This window comes from Gobius niger (genome assembly GCF_951799975.1).
Source record: "Gobius niger genome assembly, chromosome: 17".
In the NCBI taxonomy this organism is placed as follows: Eukaryota; Metazoa; Chordata; class Actinopteri; order Gobiiformes; family Gobiidae; genus Gobius; species Gobius niger.
The window spans coordinates 12,762,703-12,786,026 of NC_136868.1; the positions used below are offsets into that span (position 1 = coordinate 12,762,703).

At 41.0% G+C, this 23,324-nt stretch overlaps 2 protein-coding genes across 2 annotated transcripts; one reads left to right on the forward strand and one right to left on the reverse strand.

The window, feature by feature from the left end:
* Positions 1–561: 561 nt before the first annotated feature.
* On the reverse strand, positions 562–13,431 carry ppat (phosphoribosyl pyrophosphate amidotransferase). The gene is made up of 11 exons (XM_079575076.1): positions 13,271–13,431; positions 5,866–5,932; positions 5,447–5,653; positions 4,741–4,853; positions 3,849–3,994; positions 3,303–3,372; positions 2,932–3,083; positions 2,720–2,847; positions 1,858–2,079; positions 1,472–1,592; positions 562–1,381 (listed from the first exon to the last, which is right to left on the reverse strand). Exons 1-11 carry the CDS (start codon positions 13,396–13,398, stop codon positions 1,212–1,214), a joined length of 1,524 nt encoding a protein of 507 aa, XP_079431202.1. The 5' UTR covers positions 13,399–13,431; the 3' UTR covers positions 562–1,211.
* paics (phosphoribosylaminoimidazole carboxylase, phosphoribosylaminoimidazole succinocarboxamide synthetase) lies at positions 7,433–19,964 on the forward strand. Its single transcript, XM_079575075.1, has 15 exons — positions 7,433–7,902; positions 8,226–8,696; positions 9,938–10,003; positions 10,103–10,693; positions 11,926–12,003; positions 12,271–12,422; positions 14,038–14,077; positions 14,179–14,376; positions 16,515–16,693; positions 16,890–17,069; positions 17,169–17,282; positions 17,376–17,459; positions 18,799–18,979; positions 19,223–19,381; positions 19,640–19,964. The coding sequence occupies exons 1-15, from the start codon at positions 7,455–7,457 to the stop codon at positions 19,804–19,806; spliced, it is 3,108 nt and encodes a 1,035-aa protein (XP_079431201.1). The 5' UTR covers positions 7,433–7,454; the 3' UTR covers positions 19,807–19,964.
* Positions 19,965–23,324: the final 3,360 nt, after the last annotated feature.

Here is a 23,324-nt window from a genome sequence, read left to right on the forward strand (position 1 = left end):
TCAAAACTATTATACTATTACTACTGCTATTTTTAAGTGGGTTATTAAAATAAAGCATGTGGCAGAGGATGTAATGTAATCTTTTAATCACCTGATGTTCCAGCCAATTTACAAGTCAGTGAGTCCACTCACAGTAAAGGCAAATGGTTTTAGGATCACTTTTCATTATAACACCCATAATGTAAATTTTAAACTGTTACATTTATTGGATATTGTGTTCTGTATGGCAATTATTTGATTTTATGTCGGATTTGTCTTGTTAAAGTTGACTTGTCTTATTAAAGTTGCCTCTTTTTAGTGTTTTGTTCAGTTTGCTGTAATCTACACTGGACACTAGCCTACAAAAGCAGGCCATCTACTACACATTCAAATATAGTCTTAACTCTTGTGCATCTCAGTACGATCAAAGGAATTCCCAGGAAAAGCATATTTAGTATCATTAGTAAATTCGTTGAAGACTTTATTTTCTATACCACATATTGTGTTCTTACAACAACAAAAAAGTATTCAACTGAAAAGTTAAAGGAAAACAGAGCACATTTAAATTAATATTTGGTCCAGTCTTGTGCGCTTTACAAGCAGCCAATTGCTGAAATAAAAAACTTGATAATGTAATTTCAGCAAAACAAAAATATTGACATTATGGTTCATGTCTACAATAAAAATTATTACATCCAAACCCATGTTGATAAACGCTTAGAAATTGTTAGTCGGTATTTAAATTTAATGCACACAGGAGTTATTGGGATCAAGTTACGAAGTCAATTTTGTGTATCAAAATGTAGCATTCTAGAACTGCTTATTTTTGACATCCGTATCTTGAAATGTCTCTGGTAATTGTACATAGTGTATACAGTGGCGTGTCTAGGGGGTGGCCAGGGTGCTGGGCCACCCCATTCATGGGGGCTGAGGAAGATTGAGGAAGAATATTTCTGGCATAATATGAATATTAATGCCTATAATGAACATAACTTTAATGCTGATTGGCATTTTGTAAGTAACAAAATCCAACCTATTTTGTTGTGGTGTTAGCATTAGTTAGTGGTGGCACAGTTTGGATTTTGGTTAGTTGGTCCAGCAAGGAGATTTTACCTCAGTAATATTAAATGGCATTTGACCCCCCACCCCCGGTCCTGGTGCCACCCCACAAATACCAAGTGCCACCCCAGAAAAAAAAAAAGTTGGACACGCCACTGGGTGTATTGCTGCTGCTACCACTCCAACTCCACTGGGTATTTCCCGGTGAGGCAGGCAGTGCAGTGTCCCACTCTTCGGCTGAACTTGTTGTTACTGATCATTTCATCTTTGTCTTTGGAGGCGATTCCCCCCTGCACGGCTAAAATCAGTCCCTCCACAGTCAAGTACTGAACACTGTCTGCACCTGTGGAAAAAGAGATGTCAAATCAATCCAACAAAAATTTTACCCGAGAAGTTATTTGTTCATTAAACATGGGATTTGACCACAACAGACCTATGTATCCAGCAATGTCCTGAAACTCTGGCTTGTTGGCGATCAGCTCTTCTTTGGTGGGGATGTTAATGCCCATGTAACAAGGAAACCTGATGGGTGGAGAGGCCACTCTGATGTGCACCTGCAACACAAACGTCCAGTTTAGTTATACAAAGGTTTCGCTTGGTCAAATACAGAGATTTGATAGACATGATGATGCACATGTACGTCATAAGTAATATCAATTCACTTGAGTAGGATCACAAAATCTTATCTCTTATGTCAATTTAAATGCTAAGATGATCCCCTGTAACTATCATTAGCACTGTAATACATGTTGCACCATAGTCTATTGAGGAGTTTCATAATAAATAATAAATTGGGGCCAAGAGCATTAAGCATTTTACCTCCGTAGCTCCGGCTTCTTTCAATAGCTTGATAATTGGTGAGATTGTATTCCCTCGGACAATGGAGTCATCGATGATCACAACCCGCTTTCCAGCAAAGTTGTCTGTCAGTGCCCCAAACTTTTTGGCGACTCCCAACTGTCTCAGTCGGGTGTTTGGTTGAATAAATGTTCTCCCAACGTAACGGTTTTTGCATAAAACTTCAATGTACGGCAATCCAGACTGTCAAAGGAAAAAAGAAATGTGAAATGTAGTTTATCATGTAGGACTATGGAATTAGAGTTTAGCATTATGTCACGTGTCATACGTTTTTTTATTTTTCAGTAATAGCACAAAATATAATCATAATCTTCTTAATCATTTTTTACAATGATTTATCCAGGATAGCCTCAGGTACAGAAGATTAACCATCCTCAGAGAGAAACTTAATATACATGGTAGCGCTTGTGCTTCACAGCTAGAAGGTCCCAGGTTCGATTACCAGCTGGACGGGTGGGAATCTGTGCAGAGTTTGCATATTCTCCCCGTATCTGCATAGGTTTTCTCCGTGGACTCAGGTAAACATGTACCAAAAACATGTACAATAGGCGAATCCTCCAGCCAGGTTCCGCATTAGGAGATGGGTGCCCGGGCACTCCTTACCTGCTAAATATCTCCTCCCAGCAACGTCCAAGGGTCAAATTGCAGAGGACAAATTTCTTCAAGTTGTTGTATAATGAAAAATAAAGCACTTTAACCATAACATGGGGAGAACATGCATAATTCCCACAGAAATGCCCCGTTAAGTTTGGGAATCAAACCCCAGACCTTCCCTTGTTGCTGTGACGTAAAAGCACAAACTACCCTAGTGTCAATGTCAAACCTGTTGTGCGTATCCCAGGGCAGCAGGGGTGGCAGACTCCGGGACAGTGCTGACCACATCGGCGTCTGTGGGAGCTTCAATGGCCAACTGTCGACCACAGCGCTGCCTCACAGTGTACACCATCTGTCCTGAAGAAGAGAGGACGAACACTGAACTATGGCACCAAAAACATTACGCTTTATTACAATATATAGTATACTAACAAGTCATACCCTCAAATATAGAGTCCGGCCGGGCAAAGTAAACATACTCGAATATGCAGAAGGCGGGGAGGTCTCCCTCTGGACGGGGGACAATGCTCAGTGACTTAATTCCGTGTCTTGACATTTGGACGATTTCTCCAGGCAGCACTTCTCTGTAATATCTGGAAATGAAACAGACTTGAGGTTGGAATTTATCATGGAAGAAACAAACAAAACAAGAACAAGATTTGGAAAATTGCTATACAATATATAACTGAGATGAACACTTTTGTCCCCTTGGTTAAATGGTTATTGCAATTTCAAAAAGATTTAGTTAGTGAAATATTGCAAAAATATCGTAATTGTATTATTAAAGACTTGAGATCATGCCGGAAACGTACTTTGCCCCAATGGACTGAAAGCTGCAAGACTCTGACGATACGACCCATCCCTCTGTGTCCTCCTCTGCTCCTGAAACCCAGCAGAAGGTTTAATGATGCTGCGACTCACCTCTGACCTCTGACGAAACGGTCAAAGGTTATACAACCCAGCGCCGATAATCTCGTCTTTGTACATAACCCCATCGGTCACACAGAGGGTCAAATGAGGGCACTCGAGTAGAATTAAAAAGTAGTGACCCAAATGATTACTCCAGTTAAGGCAATAAAGTACAAAGCAACCGAGTCATTACTGTCAATGTAATACAGACGGAACATAAAATAGTGTGAAAAATGTGTTAAAAAGAAATTATTCTACGGAAAAGGTAACAAAACATAAACTTAACAATTTTTTCTATCAAAACAAAGTCTTTTTTACTAATTGGTAAGAGTAACTTGTGTAAAAGTACTTAATTCAGAATACTTTCTTAGTTTTATCAGTCATTTTATCAGTCTCTCATGTACGTACGTGCTGCTGTGACATACTCGCATCCATGTATTTTACTTTACCTGGACTGTGCAGTTGAGAGACGGGGACCAGCTGCCCGATGCAGAGGGGTCGATTTCCATAAGGGTCTCTCACAGCGTAAATCACATCTTTGAACATCATCAGCAGAGAGTAGGATGTCGGGGTCTCAGTCATGAGGTTTTTGATTCTACAAAACAACAATAAGACAATGATAAAATACATTCACTAACTATCTGTCTAGTATTCTTCTATGCAAAAAACAAACAACAGTTAGTGATAAGAGGAAATTATTTTTGTCCTTCCGTGTCCAGTTGTGTTTCTTCTTCAGAGAATGGAATGGTTCCAAGTTCACGGAGGTTGATTAAATGGTAAATGGACTCAACTTATACAGCGCTTTTCTACCTTTATCAGGCCCAAAGCGCTTTTACACCAATTCACTCTCTCATTCATACACCAATGTACGCAGACACTGGAGGCAAGTAGGGTGAAGTGTTGCCCAAGGACACAATGACAGTGTGCATTTGCAGGAGCTGAGATTTGAACCCACAACCTTCCGGTCACGCGGCAACCTGCTCTACAAACTGCGCCACTGTCACCGATTAAGCACAATATAAGACTTATATGAGCACCATCAAATGAAGCTTTTACTTTACTTAAACTTTATTGATCTTTATTGAAAATTAGTCCTCTGCATTTGACCCATCCTTCAGTGCCGCTTGGGCAACCTGAGCAGTGGGCAGCCACAGGAGGCAGGCACCTGGGGACCCATCTCCAGATGTGGAGCCAGGCTAACGGTCAGAAACACCTGGCTCAAGGATTTACCTATTATACATGTTTTTCGTGGTAGGGGAACCTGGAGCAAACCAGCCCAGTGATCTCACTTGTGCTACCGTGCCGGCGTGTACATTGTTCTACATGTAGTAACACACTGACCTGGCAACCCAGTCTGGGTTATCCAGCTCCTCCATCGGTGGAGTCAGGGCCAGCAGCTGAGTGATCAGCTCACTGTCAGAGCTGGTGGAGAGCCCCACACCGTGACGCATCACCTGAAGGACAGATAAAAGCATTCCCCTTATTTATTTACAGAATGAGGTTTTGACAAATACTGATACATTCCATAAATCTCCATCATACAAGACTATTTCTCATATGTTATACAACATGCTTTTACTTTCAACATCAGCCCAACATTTGTGCTTCAATACCAAAATAAATGGATGCTGCAAGGGTTATTATAGTTTATATATTTTATTATACCAATTAGTTTTAGACAGATGGACTGTAAACACCTGTGCACTCACTCTGTGTCATGTAAACTAGAGTCAAGGGCGCTTTAAGGAAGTGACTTGGTTAGTCATGAAACATCCCCTATATTCTCTATAGCAGTCTTCCAGTGCTATATAAGAACACAAGGTGTATTTGTGCATAAATCATTCACTCCTGGCCACCAACCTGTACCAACAGCCCTTTAGACAACAATCCCTCATTTAAACATACCACACTCTTACATAGGAAAGTGCTAATAAGTGTATTGCTGAAGGACACAACAGAATACACTGGCTGAGCAGCCGACCTGAAGCTCCATTGACGAAACGCTCTCCCCTTTGAGCCACTATTGCCCAGTTTTTGGCCTCCTCACCTTCTTCCTGAGCGCCTGTGCGTTGACCAGCTCCCCGTTGTGAGCCACTGCGATCTTGCCGTGCAGCGTGTCGACCACAAATGGTTGGCAGTTCTGCAGCTCAGAGATGCCGGTCGTGGAGTAGCGTGTGTGACAGATGCCCAGGTTTCCATGGCGCAGTTTCAGGAGCGCTTCGGGAGGAAAAGCAGTGCTCACCAGCCCCATCCCCTAAAGTTAACACAAAAGACGTTCACTTAAGGCACTTTTAATGCGATTATACAACACTGCAAAGAGAGATCACTAAAATGCTGTAATTAATTGTCCAGTTCCTTATCAACGTTCAAAATGTCAAAAATGTAGAATGAGAATAAGCCATTTAACATACAATGCAACCCGATGAGAGTTCATGTAACAAGCGTGTATGGGACAGTTCATTTTACCTTATGGGACGTGTATGTGGGTGGGCTGGCTCCGTTACTTGTGACGATGCCTGCACTCTCCTGACCCCTGTGTAGGCAACCAGAAACACAGTCGCAAATATTATCATTGCCATGATTGTTGTTTGAGCAAGACTGAACACGTAAAAAACAACTGAACAAACTTAATGCTATTTCAGCCTGAGGCAAATCACCAACTGGTTTCTGAAGAGACTCTGTACCACCTCAGAAGATATTTGGCTTTGAGGGTCACAGTGGGTGAAACTCTATACTGTTTTCAATTAGGAATCCTATATAAATATATGTTTTTATATATATGACATCATCTTGGGACCCCCAGCTTGGTGGGTGTGTTTGTGGCCTGATGAAAATAGGCAGCAGTAAATCACTCAATATGTAAAACATGGACATGGGACTCCTCCTCGAACCACCACCTAAACGTACCAGAAACATTTGAGCACCCCTGGTGGGGTCGACAATGGCAAACAGGTTGTAGCTAACAGATGAGACACAGAGTGGTTCAGAAGCTCCTTGCGAGAGACCAACAAGGCCAAGGCAAAAAGTGCCTGGTGACCTCTGAGCTCAGCCTGAACAGCGTTGTGGGGCTGTATTCATGTGGACCCACCACCCTGAGCTTAGACTGCTGCCCCCCAACAGATAAGTGGAAAAAGATGGATGGATGAAGTCTGGGCTGAAACTGCCAGTGGAAGTTGAAAATCAAACCTGAGAGGCAGGAGTAACTAGTCTAAAGCCAGAAGTTCGAACAGGCAATTCACATCTCCCATGTTCTCTCCTGACAATTCACACATCAGTTTTATATTATAAATGATGTATACAATGAACATGCAATACATGATGTCTTTATTTCTGGCACCACTACTGTCCTTGGTTGCGGGTTGTGGGCCTCTGAAGAAGGGCTAAGGCATGGAACGTCACTCGGTGAGCATTAAAAAAGCTTGGGAGCTACAAAGGTGTGCGGATCTTTTATTTCTTTATTATACTCTGTCCTTGGCACATATTCTAATCTAATAAGAAAGATACAAAGCGTTATACATCTTTGTCATCTTATCCCAATATCAGTTCATGGCCAAATTAATTCTCTTTAGCTTACAAGAAAACAAAGTTAAAATAAACATGAGTAAAACAAATGTAAGTAAGTCCCCAATTTCAACATGCCCCACTGGCTTAAGCCAGTATAAACCAGCTTTTTGAAATAAAAGGCAAATATAAATCTGGCAGTCCGGTAGGAGAGGGCAATCAAACGGTACCAACACTGCCAACAACAAGTGTGCTAAAATTCCAACCAACAAGGACCTAACCTAATAGGTTAAACAGTAGCATTACTCTGTGTTTTCTGATAAAAGCTGGAGAAACAAGCCACTTTGTTTTTCATTCTGAGCAGCCATATTGAGAGTCATCTTGCTGCAGTTTCTCAGTCTATTCACTAAGCTGCTTCTCATGTTACAGTCAGGCCCTCCCCCACACCACACAGCTTAAGCCAGTCATAAGGCAGCTCTCAGAGTCGGAGGCGTAGCTAACGGGCTTAGCCGCCTGGTTGCCTAGGGAACGAGGCAGCAGTGCCAGACGGGGGGATGGTGCAAAAGACAGAAAAGCAAAGCAAGCGTTTCATTCGAGGTCAGCTAAACATGGAAAAGGGAGCTCAGAAACAAAGAGTAGACACCTCTGCCCCGGTGGAGAGTGGGGTGCAGTGGGCAGAGGCCGAGGTGCTGGCCCTGATGAAAGTATGGAGCGAGTTGGGATCCAGAGAGGAGAGCAGAGCCACATACGAGCTGCTCTCTAGCAGTCTGAGGAGGCTCAGGGTGCTGCGCAACTGGAGGGAGTGCCAGGCCCAGTGCAGGACTCTGGGACTCTGCACCAACACAAAACAGGAAGATCCAGGTCTAGACTACAGCCCACAGCCAGCCCTGATGGACCCCACTACAGTGAAGGAGGACCCCACTGCAAAGAAAGAGGACTGGGAGGAGGAGCAGCGCAGAGGGGGAGTGCACCATTCCTTAGTCACAACATCCACGCAGGAAGGTAAAGAGTCACACATGTCCGAAAGGGAAGTTTCAAACTTTTTAGTTTTAGTGTTTACAGAACAAACTACTACAATGTACATTACTATGATATTTACAATTGCATTTAGGTATTGAAGTACATTTGCTAGTTAACACCATGTCAAAACTTAAAGTACAAGTTTTTTTTTTCTTCTAAATAACTACATTTCAATTCAAATCAATTCAAATTCAAACAACACCAGATCTCAAAACAAAAACAAAAAAACATTTAAACTTTTTTTTTGATAATTTTCTTGCAATACATGTGTTTTGCATGCATCACAATAATAAGTGATATTACAGGAATGAAGGCTCACGTCCACAGAGCGCTGCCCTATAATGCTGACACCCCAGAGGAGGGAGGCCGCCACTGGACAGACGATGAGGTGAGGGCCCTCCTGTGCGTTTGGGCCGACAAGCACATTCGGGAGCGCCTAAAGTGTACGCTACGCAACAAGACCATCTTCCAGGAGATGTCTCGCCTCATGGAAAAACACTTTGGGATTGTGCGCAATTGGAAGCAGTGCCGCACTAAATACAAGAACTTGAAGTATGACTACAAAACTGTAAAGACAACCCTTGATGCAGGGAGCAGCAGCAACGTGGGGGGACCAGGCAAGTACATGAAGTTTTATGAGGAAGTGGAGGCCATAATGCTGGACCAAGGACTGGACAGAGGTTCAACGGACATGCACAAGAGACTGTTCGATGAAGAGACACCAAGGCTCAACGCAACAGGCGCCGAAAATGAGATGGTCATAGAAATCGATGATGGTAAGTGAAACCTTATAACAAATGAATATTCAGGAGACATTTACCAATAAGACCAGAAAAAATATTATTTAGACTCAGAGATTAATGTTAAGGTCAAAAGTAGTTTGTTGCACATTGTGTGTTTATTATTGAGTCTTTGTGAAACGAGGATTTACCATTGGAAAATGTGTATAGTCATATTTTTTTTTATCTGTTTAAGCACCCTGGATCTAAAGATCTATAAATGTGAATTATGAAGCAAGGAGATGATCAAATTATCTCTAAGAGGTTGCAGACATTCCCATAACAATAATACAATACAATACAATACAATACAATAACATAATAAATCAGGTTTTATTTCCATCTTCTACATTTTCAAAATAACATTAATGTAAAAAAGAAAAAGGTCAGCACAAAGACTTCCCCCGCTCACTTCCGTCAATAACCTTTAGGAGTTACTGCGCGGACGTTTTACTCCTCGTATCATTACGCCTCACAATATAGTCCCCCTTTTTATCTGCTTATAAAATCGACACGTTACATTTCTGTGTAAATATACTTCGCATGAAAACACTTCACGTAACTTTATTTAAATAGGGAACACGTGGAAGAGCTTGGTAGCTTCTATCGTGAGCTTTTTTGGAGCTATATGACATGTGGGAGAGGCTGCGTATGTGCTCCGTTTACGTGACAGAGCGCACGGACAAAGACCAGACGGGGATATATTAACTCGGCTAAAGTGAGGTAAGAGCATATCTCAGTATGTAAAAACGGTGGCCTATTCCTTTAAGTGAAGTTATATCAGAATTGAACATATGCACCTCAAGTGGCATTGGTTTCTGGTATCGGGACCTCATTAATGAATATGAGTACAAGTTATTGTTAGTGTGGTATCGAGCCGATACCCCATACTGGTATCTGTGCATCCCTATTCACCTCCATGCCTCACAGTTGGATAGAGATGCTTCACTGCTTTTCATACAATTCTGTGCCCCTTCTTCGGGCCTGCAGGGTTCCCATACTTTTGCTCTGTTTTTTTTTTACACTGACATGGGAATGTCTTTTGGGGAGAATTTCATCTTGCCCTCGCTTCATTATTCACATCACAGGAGACTTTTTGTTTTCAAAAGATGTTATATCATGTACATATTGTGACTAAACTGTCTTTTAGATTTAATTGTGATTACTTGTGTATCCTTAGTAGTCTGTATCAAGGCCAGATAATGTGTTTTTATTCTAATTTCTTTATTTGTTCCAAGATGAGAACAGCGAGGATGACTATGATGGTGATGGTGAAGGGGACGCTGGCACCTGGAATGGGACAGGTAATTACAGGTGGAAAGGGTAACCTGCTAATACAAATAACTAAGAGGCTCGCTGCACTTATGTGTATGACTAATATTCACAATGTGTTTTCACGATAGAAGCCTCAAGTTCGGACCAAATCCAGGTGGTCACCATTTCAGACACGGGTCGCAACTGGAGCGACCAGGAAGTGAGAGCCCTGATCCACGTTTGGTCCGACGAGCGCGTCCGAACACAACTGGAGAGCTCCACGAGGAAGAGGGACATTTTCATCCAAATCTCAAACTTACTGATGCAGCAGGGCATTGAGCGCGACTGGAAGCAATGCCACACCAAGTACAAGAACCTCAAGTATCTATACAGGTCTCTTCAGCGGAGCAGGACGGAAAAGTCAGACCCCAGACACTTGATGCGTTTCTATGAGGAGCTTGATGCCATTATGAATCGTTCGAGTAATTACAGCAATAGCAACAGCTCACCACACGAGGCGTCACACATGGACTACAGCCTGGACACTGCGCAGATCCCCACTTTGGATAAAGATGAGCAGAGTGATGCCTATTTGCCCAAAATAAACAATGTAACATCCAACGCCCCCCTAACAGGACACACTTGTGAACCTAAAACATCTGTGGCCTTTGACATTGTGGCCAATAGTAAACAGCAGAGGACAAACACAAGCAGAGACAGCTGTATGGATCGTCTGACTGGTAAGCGCCAGAAAACAAATTTAGAGGTTAGAAAAAGTTAGGTGTAAGGGTTTTCTTAAGCAATCACCCAGACACAAGAGAGACACTGGTTCAAGATATGATTAACTTGCTTAATCAACCCAAAACATGCACAGCAGGCTAAAAACCTCCAGCTAGAGAACCCTGACGGAAACCTTGGCTCAAAATCTGAAGATGTGTCCCCGGCTGCTGCACAGCGGTCGCCCCCTGCTTCTGACATGATGCCTTGAGGCACCGGTTAAAGAACAAGTCAAAGCCAAAGCCGCAGGAGAAATTCCCCTACTGGGGCAATAAAGCCTAGACACCCCCTTTCTAAATTCCTCACATGCCCAAGTGGCCATGACAAAAAACACTAGGTGCAGAAGAGAAGAAAATATTAATACACGTGTGCCAGACCCAGATTTGAAATTCTGGGCAAATGTCTGAATGTCTAGATCAGTGGTTCCCAAAGTGTACGTCGGGCAGCGTTAATTTTAGTCAAACTAAAATTGGACTAAAATTGGACTAAAACTAAATTAAAAGTTTTTCATGAGACTAAAACAATGACAAAAATGACCAGATATTTTAGTCGACTAAAATAAGACTAAATAAAAATGAAAAGGAGATACCAAAATCATCCACTCTATTGACCGTCTGAAAGAGCCTCAAATCATGTAAATTCTCTGCCAAAAGATCAGCTCTGAGCTTTGTTCATGTGGAGCAGCTCCATGAAGCAGAGGAACAAGATTAAATATGATTATAATTAATATTATAAATGCAAAGTCTAAATTGTCTTAAAACTAAAACTAGACTAAAATTAAAAATAATAATAATAATTAGATCTTGACTAAAATTGAATTACATTTTCGTCAAAAGACTACAACTACATAAAAATATGTTAATTAACACGGCACTACATTGAATTTGATGTATTTTTGATTGAAAACAGTATATTTTTAGTGAAATTAAGCCAAATATCAATATACAGCATCCAAACTAACATAATTAAACCAGATTTTAAATGTTTTGCACCTTCAATTATTATAAATGCTAATTACATTTTACATAAGGGGGTCCCACGTTGTTGGTTGGCTAGATAAGAGCTCATTATTCTTAAAGCAGCATATATGGAAATTAAACTTTCTCTCAAATTGAAAAACGTGAGATCACTGTTGACTGGATGGGACAGTATTATCATTTTATTCAAAGAACCTCCTCATGTGTTGTAATTGCAGTTCAACTGGAGAAAAGGCCAGAAAAAGGAAACTCCCCTTTGACCAACAGAGGACTGAAGAGGAAAGCCGAGGACCGAGGTTTGAGTTGTAGCTGCTGCTGATATCACTCTGTCACATGATGTTAACAATTGGTTTCTGTGACTTGTCCAATTCAGTCTCTCGGTCTCATGATTCTGGCATGGACCGATAACGATGTTACAAGTGAAGCTAAAGGATATTGATTGTCGCAGTTCAAACAAAGCTGCTCCAAACCCATGATTACCTCCGCGTGCCTGAGCCTCATCAATGCTGTCAAATTACACCGTCTCCTTTGCTAAATCTTTATTTTTGTACTTGCTCCCGCAGTTCAGTCATCAGTGAAAAGACTCAACATAGTCACAAATACCAGAGTCCCTGCGGAGAAAACCTGCAAGGAAGAACAGTGCCACTTTCCCATTATAAAAATCAACTCGGTTCATTCTATGGCCTCTTCTTCGGACACGTCCCAAGACACACAGGTATTTAAAGCGATTGATAATATAAAGTGTGTTTTGGGCTTGTTTGTGTGGATCATTTCATCACCGTAAAATGCATTATTTATAGACTTAAGCTGCACAGAGGAATTAGTTTAGTCCATATCTTAAAAGCAAAGGTGGGGAAACAACCAAAAAATGCTTAAGTAGGGGTAACACTACAATAAATAAGTGACTCAATGACTCAAATAGCACAAAAGTAGTGAGACAAGTCATAAAAAGGACAACCAGCTACATTTTGATGAAATAAATAACTTTAAAGATCTAAAATTCATTGAGGTTTGAACCAATTAAACTTACACTCATTTGTATGTTTCAATATGAAGCTTAAACAGAAGCCTGACACTGGACAATGGTATCCAAATGTTTTGCTGTAGATGAGTGTACTACAAAATAATATTCCACAAATACATATCAGATTTTTTTTTTTTTTTTACAAACCATGAAAGAGGAAGCCACTAAATTGAAACATTAGTAGTGGTCCCAACATATTTGTAGCATCCCAATTGTTTATAGGCACATCACTTTTCAGGGTCATATCACAGAAATACCAGAAAACTAGCCTGCAAGTCCATGAAATTGATACAAATTCTTTTAAGTAGTTGCAAAGTGTCTTTCCTACAAAAGTGGTTCTTGTCACTAGGGGAAAAAAATAATCTAGTACAGGTATAGTGCCTTTACATGCAACTGTTTACTTCCCACATCATGTAAATAAGGCAATCTCATAGTGTGTGTTTTGCTTTGGTTTATGAGTCTGTGTCCACAAGTTAAGCACAGACTTAGGCTGCGTTAAAAAAAAAAACTTTAAAAAGGCACACATTATGGTCATTTACCTGTGCTGCAAAGCCACCAGTCCCAGGGTCAGGACTTGGGCGACCTCCAGTTGGGTGGGCCACTCTCCAGCCGCCACGCACCCGAAAACCCCGCACTCTTCCCCGATGCCCGACTCCTCAAACTCCATCTCCAGCAGCGAGATCTGTCTGAAGAGGCTGCTGTTGCTGCTCTGCGCCTTTACACTTCAAGACCTTCTTCTCTCGCAACAACCACGTGCTTCCTCCAACTGCGTGGGTTACAAAAATGACAACGGCGAGGATGACATCTTCCTCAGAGGGTTCTTGAAAAGTGTAAAGAAAAATAAACTGTGAAAGAAGTAAAAAAAAAAAAAGTTAAAGGAAGTTTTTTTTTTTTTACTGCTCTCACTTGAGTCAATACATCGATAACACGTGGTCTGCAGATCCCGATAAGAAAATACTTCGTGCGTGCCTTTTCAGTCGGATAAAGTACTGTTCGTGTTCGATCAGAGTCAATCAATGTGCTCCTCTAAATCAAAATGGGAGCACAGTCGTCGCTGAACACGAAAAAGTTACTCATCCTTTCACACACAAAAATTTGATGCACGGGGCATCTTCCAACCACGTGGTAGGGAAGGGCGCGCGCTGATTGGCTTGGCACACCAGGTAGGGCGATCTGATTGGACAAAACAGTACGTAAGAACGCACAACTTCCCTCTTTAGGGACTGCGCACGCCTCTCCCCGAGCCTCGCCATCACCCCACGAACTTGTCACAAAAGTTCTCATTTCATTCATTTCTCGCTTCCAGGACCTCGCGCTCTTTCAGGCGACCATGGCATCCACACCAGGTAAAACTACAACGCGTTTATACTTTCTCCGCAGTGTTGCATTTGTGACATTTCCCAACGCATATGGTGTTTTTTTTTTTATTGTTTTGTTGTTTTTTAAGAGTTGAAAGTTGGCCAAAAGCTCAACGAGGGCAAGACGAAGCAGATCTTTGAGCTCGTGGATCAGCCCGGACTGGTCCTGGTTCAGTCCAAGGACCAAATCACTGCTGGGAACGCGGTGAGGAAGGATCAGATGGAGGGGAAGGCTGCCATCGCCAATAAGACCACGAGCAGCGTGTTCAAGCTGCTGCAGGAATCCGGTGAGACAGTGTGGTAGTGATTATAGGGCAGAGAGCAGTGCAAAAGTACACGCTATACTTTTGATTAAGATTGCAGCATCCTCATATTGACACATTACACTACTCTTAAATCCTAAACATTAAACGTGTATGGCAGTAGTGACAAAATAGAAGACATAATAACATTTAAGAAAGGGAGGGGGGGGAATAATATACTGGCAGTTATCAGTATCTACACAATGATCATAAAGTCAGGGGGTGGTTTAAAAACCAATTCGATTACTTTAGAGCAAAAGCAAAACTCTGACAAAATTGAAAGTACTGAAGTATTTGACCCCCTGCGAAGCAACAGGACTGGGACAAAACCGCCTTCCTTGTGAGTCAGTGGCATCTGCACACCACCACCTGCTATACCTGTCATTTATTCAGGCGGGTGCAAGCTGAAAAACAATATGTGCTATTTTGTTGCCGTGTTACACTTCATTTACCATTTGATGTTGCGTGTATTAACGAAAAAGGGCCTAAATCTGACAATAAAATAATGGTGAATAAAAAAAAGATGCATGAATGATGACGGCTGCTGATCCACTTTGCACATGAGCAAACGCTTTTAAATGGGACAAAGCTGGCAATTTTATACTTCTTACTTTGGAGCCTGTTTCGAACTGTAGTGGAGTAAAGTAGTATATTTAAGGTTGTGAAGGAGTAAAAGTTAATTCTGTTCTCAAAAAGGCTTGGCTAAAGTACAGCTTGAGTACAGTCCTTATTCCTTAACTACATTTACTGTGTTACTGACAAACCACCGCTACTAAAGTCTGTCACCAGTACAGGCCGAGTGTATTGCTGGGTTGCAGGGTCTAGAATGTGATGATGTCACCGGACCCAGCGGGGGGGCAGGAGCCAGTTTTTTCCTATTGACTGCATTACACTTTCACAAGTTGTAGCTAAAAAGAAAATGCATGAATTAGAAAAATGATCATTGATATCAGACGCTGCGTCCATGATCTCTCTGTACAAGACCAAACATTTCCTCAAAAACAGCTGCTGTGATGTCACCTGAAACCCAGCAATTTGTGTGAATCTTTCAGTTTCAGGCGTCTTAATACTTTCCAATCATTTGATATTTGATCAGGAACCTTTCAGGCTCCTTTTTTTTTTTTTTTTTTTTCATGAAAGTTTTGACCGCCAGAGGGAGATCACAATGTTAGCTATATGTTATTGGTGAGGCGTATGCAGGCATGGGGAGCGCATGCGAACATCATCCGGTCTGTGATTCAAACTCAAAACCTTCTTGCTTTGAGGCAAAAGTGCTCAGCCAAGTCCAACTAAAAAGTGCTGACTATTTTGATATATTAATGATTTGAGGAATTGCTGAATTTGCCAAACCAGTGACAAAAGGTTTAATTGATATTTTACTCTTGACACAGATTTGTTCACTCAAAAAAATGTGTTCAAATGGGGACAAATTACTGTACAGCCTAGAGCCATTAATCACTAACATACTCTGATTCTTTGAGCTCAATAACCCAAATGTTCAAGTCTCCTGGTCTCAAATATATAGAAAACCGCAGTCCATGTCACACCAGGTCAAAAGAGCACTGCGGACAGAACACTGAACAAATACAACCTTTAGTCTTTTACCTTTAGTACGAGATAACAAATTTCGGCAACTGCCACGAAGGTCTTAAGTGGGTCAATAATTATGGCTATCACATGGAGACAATCTACTGACTTCCAATGACCAAGCTCCCTTTTTAGTATGTTTAATTACAGATGTTGCGTACCTCACATGTCTGTCCCCAAGCGTGTGGTGTGTCAGCCGACCTCCACCAAATTATGAACTTGTGACTTCCTACAGCGAGATGTGACCAATTGCCTTTTTCTAAAGATAATTTAGGATGGCGGCAGATGAAGCACCTGAAAGCTGATTGCGATGTACATCTTGTAGCAACAACTTTTAAATTGTAGTTATTATGGCTGGGTAATCAGTGCAGAACTTTTAATTGCAAATAAATTATAGCTTAAGTATCAGGCTGCTACATAACATAATATAATGTAAATAAATGGTCTTAAAGCTTTCTGATCCACTGTTTGTTTCTGAAACTGCTAATGTACTGTATTGGTGATCAACAATATCTAACAGGTTTTTGTATTTTCAGGGATTAAAACGGCGTTTGTAAAGCAGCAGTCGGACACGGCATTTGTCGCTGCGCATTGTGAGATGATTCCCATTGAGTGGGTTTGTCGGCGTGTCGCCACCGGATCCTTCCTCAAGAGGAATCCAGGAGTGAAGGAGGGCTACCGCTTTTCTCCTCTCAAGATGGAGATGTTCTTCAAGGTATGAATTAAACTTGAGGAGTTTTAATGGAAACTTTCTGACAAGTGACAACGTGACTGACGCAATTACACCACGGAAAGTCCACTAAAAGCATCAAAAAGGTGATGGTGTTGCGCCTGAACCTTTTACTTCATGTCCAGGATAGTCGCATGTAATTGTTTTGGGCCGTTATCCAAGCTAAAAGTTTTCTTCTCAGGATGATGCCAACAACGATCCGCAGTGGTCAGAGGAGCAGATTCTCGCGGCTAATTTCGACCTGGCTGGACTCGCCATCGGCAAATGCGAAGTGGACATCATGAGTCGCAGCACTGTGGCCATTTTTGAGATTCTGGAGAAAGCCTGGGCCACGCTGGACTGCACGCTGGTGGACATGAAGGTGAGGCATTTAACACTGCCCTCTGCTGGTCACATCTGTAGCAACACTTTGAATGCCTGTTGCACATCATTGACAGAAGTTTTCCTTCATTTTGTTCAGATTGAGTTTGGCGTAAATGTCAAAACCCAAGATATCGTCCTGGCTGATGTGATTGACAACGATTCCTGGAGGCTGTGGCCATCCGGAGACAGAAGCCAGCAAAAAGACAAGCAGGTAGTTAGGCTATTGCAATCCAGTCTTATACTGTGTGTGTATAAACTTGGCTTATAATGTTCTTTAGACACTCATTTATTTATTTTTCTCTAGGTTTATCGGGATCTCAAGGAGGTCACACCAGAAGCAATGCAGATGGTGAAGAGAAACTTTGAGTGGGTTGCAGAGAGAGTGCAGGTACAACAAAGGAGTATTTTTCACCTCTTATGTCAATCATGTCATTAGGCATGTGACGATAACAAAATTTCAAGTTCGATATATTAAGGCTGGAAAATATTGTGATAAACAAACCATATTATTGAAGACCCTGTTAACGCTGCAGAAACTAACTCTGAAGCTTAAAGGGGGGGGGGGGGGGTATTATGCAAAATCGACTTTTTCAAGCTTTACATTATGTTATTATGTCATTCCCTCATTGAAAACATGCCTGAAGTGTTGTCTTGGCACATTCACGTATTTTTGAGTAATCTGTAAAAACTCTGATGGCAGCCATTTTAGGGATAGGTTTGCCTGAGTCCTCCTAGGAACGCCCCCACCTCCTGGAGACGCCTCCGAGCTTTCGTCACCAGCCGAGTAACCAACCACTGCTCCTCAGCAGAACCCCCCTCCCCACTGATGCCACAGACAGCGTGTGGAGGGGGCGTGTCGGAAAGGGTCGGAGGTTCTTAAAGAGACAGAGGCCTATTTCAAGACATTTCCTACAGCCATTTTGAGAGAGCAATTTTATACAAGGCAGTTATTCTAATTTACTGCATTTACAGACCAACAGAAGGTTTCGTCATCATTGTAGAGTGCTATAGACTGGTGCTATGTGATTGAAAAAAGCATAATACCCCCTCTTTAAAAGCAATAAACGTGAAATACAATAAAACACATTACTGTATTTTCCGGACTAGTAGTCTCTCCGGAATAGAAGTCGGATCAGCCTTGGCAACTCCCTGGACATGGAGGCGTAACTGCAGCGTTGACAAGCCTCTCCCGGCAGCACTCATTTTGCAAACTCTTTCCTCTAGCTGTGGCCATCGAGCTTTTAGCTCACGATTAGCTTTTTTTTCTTTTCTTCATTGCAGTAAGAGTAACCTACGCTTTTCCTCAGTTCCATCTTCACGCCACACTTTTTCTTCTGCTGCTCAATTACAGTTTTCTAAATCTTCAGTGGTACAGGAGTCGCAGATACTGGTACACAAGCCTAGAGCGCCCTCTAGCGGCGATCAGTGTAAAAATAATGTGAAATTATATATTTTGATATACAAGTCACACCTGAGTATAAGACGCACACCCAGCCAAACTATATATAAAAAAAAAAAAAAGTGTGGCTTCTAGTCCGGCAAATACGGTATTAAAATGGGGGGGGGGGAAAAGGCTAATAAATGTACTGATGATAAATATTGAGCGTAAATGGTACTGTTTATCTGGCATTTATTGAACGATAAGTCGATATATTAATTATCATGACAGCTTTACATGTCTTTACTAGTATTAAGTTTATTAATTGTTGAAATGTTTGTGTGTTCAGCGTCTGCACGAGTCTCAGACCAATGGCAGAGTGGTCGTCCTAATGGGATCCACCTCAGACATGGCCCATTGTGAGAAAATCAAAAAGGCTTGCACTTTGTATGGCGTTCCCTGCATCTTAAGAGTGACTTCTGCACACAAGGGCCCGGACGAGACACTGCGCATTAAAGCTGAATATGAAGGTGGGTTGCAGTTATTAGTTATCGCTGATTAGATATGGACTAAAATCTAAAATTGGGACCATAACAAGGCTAAATTGGAAAAATTATGACTTTAACCTGTTGCACATTTTCACGTTGTCAAGCGTTTTTGTTGGCAAATGTGTAAATCTCAACTTGATTTTTATGATTGTACCTGTAGAGCAGCCCTACCGAATATCTCATGATTTGGACGTTGCTACTTGCATATGTTTATTTTTCTTGTAGGTGATGGAGTGCCCACTGTCTTTGTGGCTGTCGCGGGCCGAAGCAATGGGCTCGGGCCGGTCATGTCTGGAAACACGGCGTACCCTGTCATCAACTGTCCTCCTCTCACTCCAGACTGGGGAGCGCAAGACGTGTGGTCGTCTCTGCGCATGCCAAGCGGTAATTAAAGAATCCTTTTTAATCAAGCTTAATAAAGAAAGGCATTTCATTACAAGAATTGGCAAGTCATCCAGGATAGTTGGGGCTGTTCTGACCTCCAGTTTTGAGAACCACTGATGATACAATGTCCTGTTAAAACCTTAAAGGCTTCATAATTTATAGTAAGACCTTTTATGAATGGTAGTATTTGTATTCGTATTGTATCGTTTAGCAGTTCACATTTCAGTAACTTTACCCTGTGTGTGTTGTTCCCCGCAGGTCTTGGCTGCTCCACGGTCCTCTCCCCTGACGCGGCGGCCCAGTTCGCGGCACAAATCTTCGGACTCAGCAATCACCTCGTGTGGTGCAAGCTCAGGGCCTCCATGCTCAACACCTGGGTCTCTCTCAAACTGGCCGACAAAAAGCTCCAAGCCTGTAGTATTTGAGTGCTCCTGCAACAGTCCAGTGCTGCTCCTACATTCACCGTGTGTCTTTGTTTACTTTTCAGGCCAATTAACTGTACTACAAATTTCCTTGTGCTTTGTTACTGCATTCCATTAAAACTTTCTTAAATCATGAAGGTGATTTTCATTCATTTTTACATCAGTGCAATTGACTTACTTTCTCTGAGCAACGACGACATATATTGGCATGTAGATGGATAAATAGATCTTTATTGTCATTGTACAAAATGCAACAAAATACCGATAGAGCTCTCTGTATATCCATTCTCTAACCCAGTCACGGCAGAAAAATAATCAATGATCATGAATGTAATAGGTAAAATATGAACATCTATAAGTTCTTTGAGTACATTGTGGAGGCACGACAGGTTAAAGGAGTCCTTTTTTCAAGGTATTTGTCATCATGTGAACTTTCATTCTGAAACTAAAATGTCTTATAGAATTCTTTACCCTGCCTTTGATACACTGTATCAACCATATTTAGTACAATGTAATGTGCTACATTATTACATTATGCACCTCCAAGCTGTCATAGTAAAGATAATTAAAGAAAAACAAAAACAGCCAATACACATTACATTACGAATGTACTATATAAACACAAGTTATTACAGATTGTTGCATTGTATTAAATTTGGTAGGTGTAATGTATCAAGGGTAGTAATATAAAGTGTTAAATTTTGTCTTTTATTGGCAAGTTTTCAATTGATTGATACCACTTATTTTTCGTCTTAACTGGGAAGTGATTATCTTTAACATAAACTTTGAACACACCATGACGTCCAGGTATTGAAAGCACAAAAAGCAGGACTTCTCACATACTATATACACATACTAATACTCCGAGACTATTTAAAAGCATCAAGCAGTTTTAAGTCCTGCCTTTGAACAGGCTTTTAATAAGTTGAGCTGTTTCTCCATTGTATTTTCTGTTTCCTTGTTCTTGACTTTAGAGTGTTGTTATGCCTTATTCTGTATTTTTGTAATCCTAGACCTTATTATCTCTTTTAGGTGAAGCGCATTGGGCAGCCGTGGTTGTTGTAAATGTGCTATAGAAATAAAGTTGACCTTGACCTAAAACTAAAAAATATATAGTTTGTTTAAAAGAAAGCACTTTATGAAAATATCTGACATTTCCGGAAAAAAAAAAAAAAAGTTGTGAACACACTGTTTTGTAACACTGCATTTCGACCACAAGAGGGCGCACACAGACCTATGTGTCAATTACAATTTTAACCTTTAAATTTGTTCCAGTAATTCTTCAGCCAGGGGAATGACTCACTGCATGGCACAGCTTGATTTTATTTCAGTTCTATTCTATGGGTTCTTCATAAGATTTTCAATCACGGCTTTAACGACCTGATGATGAATCTGTGCTCGCGTGTGGGCGGCAGTGGGAGGACGGAAGAGGATAGAGCGTGGTACTTTAGCAGATATCTATTCCTCTGCAATTTTATCTTTCACGCCTGGAAAATACATTTGGCCTTGCATATTGCAGTATGTAGATTAGCTGTGTGCATTCAGCAACAAAAAGCGGATAAAAATGTACATCTGTTTCCTAGACGACTGTAACATGGCAACAATCAGACCATATACAACACGCAGCATCTCTGTGGCTCTAATTAATATTTTTCTTTCTCCAGCTGAGCCTTTTGTGGGCATTGTGGAGCTTACCAAGTCTTTGGATACCACAACAGCTGAGAGTACAACAACATGAATCATCAGCCAACTTACTAATGAGATTTCAATGTGTGATCAGGCCTGTTCAGCCTGTGGCTATTAACGCTTCGGGTAAAAATGAAGTGCCACTCTGCGGACTCAAAAAAAGCATTTTTATTTCGAGGGTGTCAATGAAGTATAACTACTATATTTACATAAAGTCTACAACAGTATTAACCATTTGCTTTTTTGTAAGAAACATTAATATTATCATAAAGAATAATCATTACTATAGTATTGTTTCTACGTGATGCACATTCACAACATTGTCCTGCCATTGACATTCAGAATCACGCTCCCTTTGTTCCTCTGTTGTCTGCAGCCTCACTCCCTCAGGGCCAATTTACAATGATCAGGAAAAACATAATGACCGCCTGACTTTTGTGGTAGTCATGAGATTATAGATGACCATCTGTCTAATAGACAAACCAAAAACAACAAACTGGAGCTGTTTGTGCCTCATCGGAGCCATCTTTTTGGGATTATGCTAGTAGTCAGCGTGAAGAAAAGATGTGTGTCAGAGAAGTGAAGAAAAGTTGAGAAAAAAGTTGAAATCCTCGTCTTCTCCAGCATAAGTGAAGTGACACAGGAAGAGGATCATTTTATATTCCAAGGATATAGTCCGGTTCACTATTTAGATCTCCACTGTTGTGGGATTGTGGTAGATCTGTGCAATCTATATTTTTTTGGAAACCTTATGGTATAAGCAATGAGAAAAGCAATGTTTCCATTTGCCCTTGTCATTGGTAAAATTGTGCAATTACATATTATTTCAATTCGAGGAAATGGGGAGTTCTGGTCATCACTATGGCAACACCGTGAAAAATATGACAAGGGTTTCATTGACTTTTTTGATTGGAACGACCAAATGGAATTTTCTGCAAAATTTCGTACATTTCTGCACAATTTCATAAATTTCCCTCAAACTATGTTTTTACTCCCCATATAAATGTTATTATCGCTATTGTCACACCTTATCACACCTTTTTTCTACATTTCAGAGCAAATGGAGACATTGTTTTTCTGGTTTCTTATTTCATAAAGTTTAGGAAAATGTATAGTTTTGATATTCTCCACAAAAATCGGGCGAAATTACATAGTGAACCAAACTAATAGAACTGGGACTCGCTTAAAGCCCTTATGAACAGTATGGTTGCAAGGGGACTGTTTTATCACTTAATGTCTAATAAGGAAAACATCATAAAAAATAATAATGTTTATTTTGTATAATGTGTGTTTTCTTACCTGCCATATGCCCTTTAAAGGTCTTGTATTGTGCTCTATTGAGCCTTTGTAAACTAATCTGGGCATTTTAATTTTGCCATTTCTCTCCATATAGATTAATAAATTGTACTCCTAGGATGACTAATTTTGCATATATATAATAAGTGTGAATTGAGTGGTGCGCACTGAATGGGTGCTGCTGCCGGGATGCTCTCTCATCGAATGTAATTTCTCCATCTGTGAGATCAATAAAGTATTATCTTATCTTATCTTAATAATGTTTGTGCATATTTGACCTTAAGTGATTCAGTGGCTGTATGGGTGCAGCATAGCACATTTGCTTTTCCTCACAGTGGCATTTAAGATCAAATGTTTTTCAGGGTTCATACCAGAAACTATCCAGAAACCCCAAAACAATTGATTTTGGAGCATCACTGAGGCCACTGTGAGGAAAAGCAAATATGCTATGCTGCACCCATACTCACTTAAAGGTCAAATATGCACAAATGTATATATTTTTTTCACACATAAAAAGCTACATAGTGCACCTTTAAATA

What these genes read in the sequence shown, in the direction of transcription:
- paics (XM_079575075.1), top strand. Translation starts at nt 7,455, where the DNA reads ATGGTGCAAAAGACAGAAAAGCAAAGCAAGCGTTTCATTCGAGGTCAG. An exon ending in GCCAGCAAAAAGACAAGCAG is followed by an intron (nt 17,283 to 17,375) that starts GTAGTTAGGCTA and finishes ATTTTTCTCTAG; the next exon opens with GTTTATCGGGATCTCAAGGA. An exon ending in GTCTCTGCGCATGCCAAGCG is followed by an intron (nt 19,382 to 19,639) that starts GTAATTAAAGAA and finishes TGTTCCCCGCAG; the next exon opens with GTCTTGGCTGCTCCACGGTC.
- ppat (XM_079575076.1), bottom strand. Translation starts at nt 13,398, where the DNA reads ATGGAGTTTGAGGAGTCGGGCATCGGGGAAGAGTGCGGGGTTTTCGGG. An exon ending in AACCCAGACTGGGTTGCCAG is followed by an intron (nt 3,995 to 4,740) that starts GTCAGTGTGTTA and finishes GTTGTTTTGTAG; the next exon opens with AATCAAAAACCTCATGACTG. An exon ending in AAGAAGCCGGAGCTACGGAG is followed by an intron (nt 1,593 to 1,857) that starts GTAAAATGCTTA and finishes TTTGTGTTGCAG; the next exon opens with GTGCACATCAGAGTGGCCTC.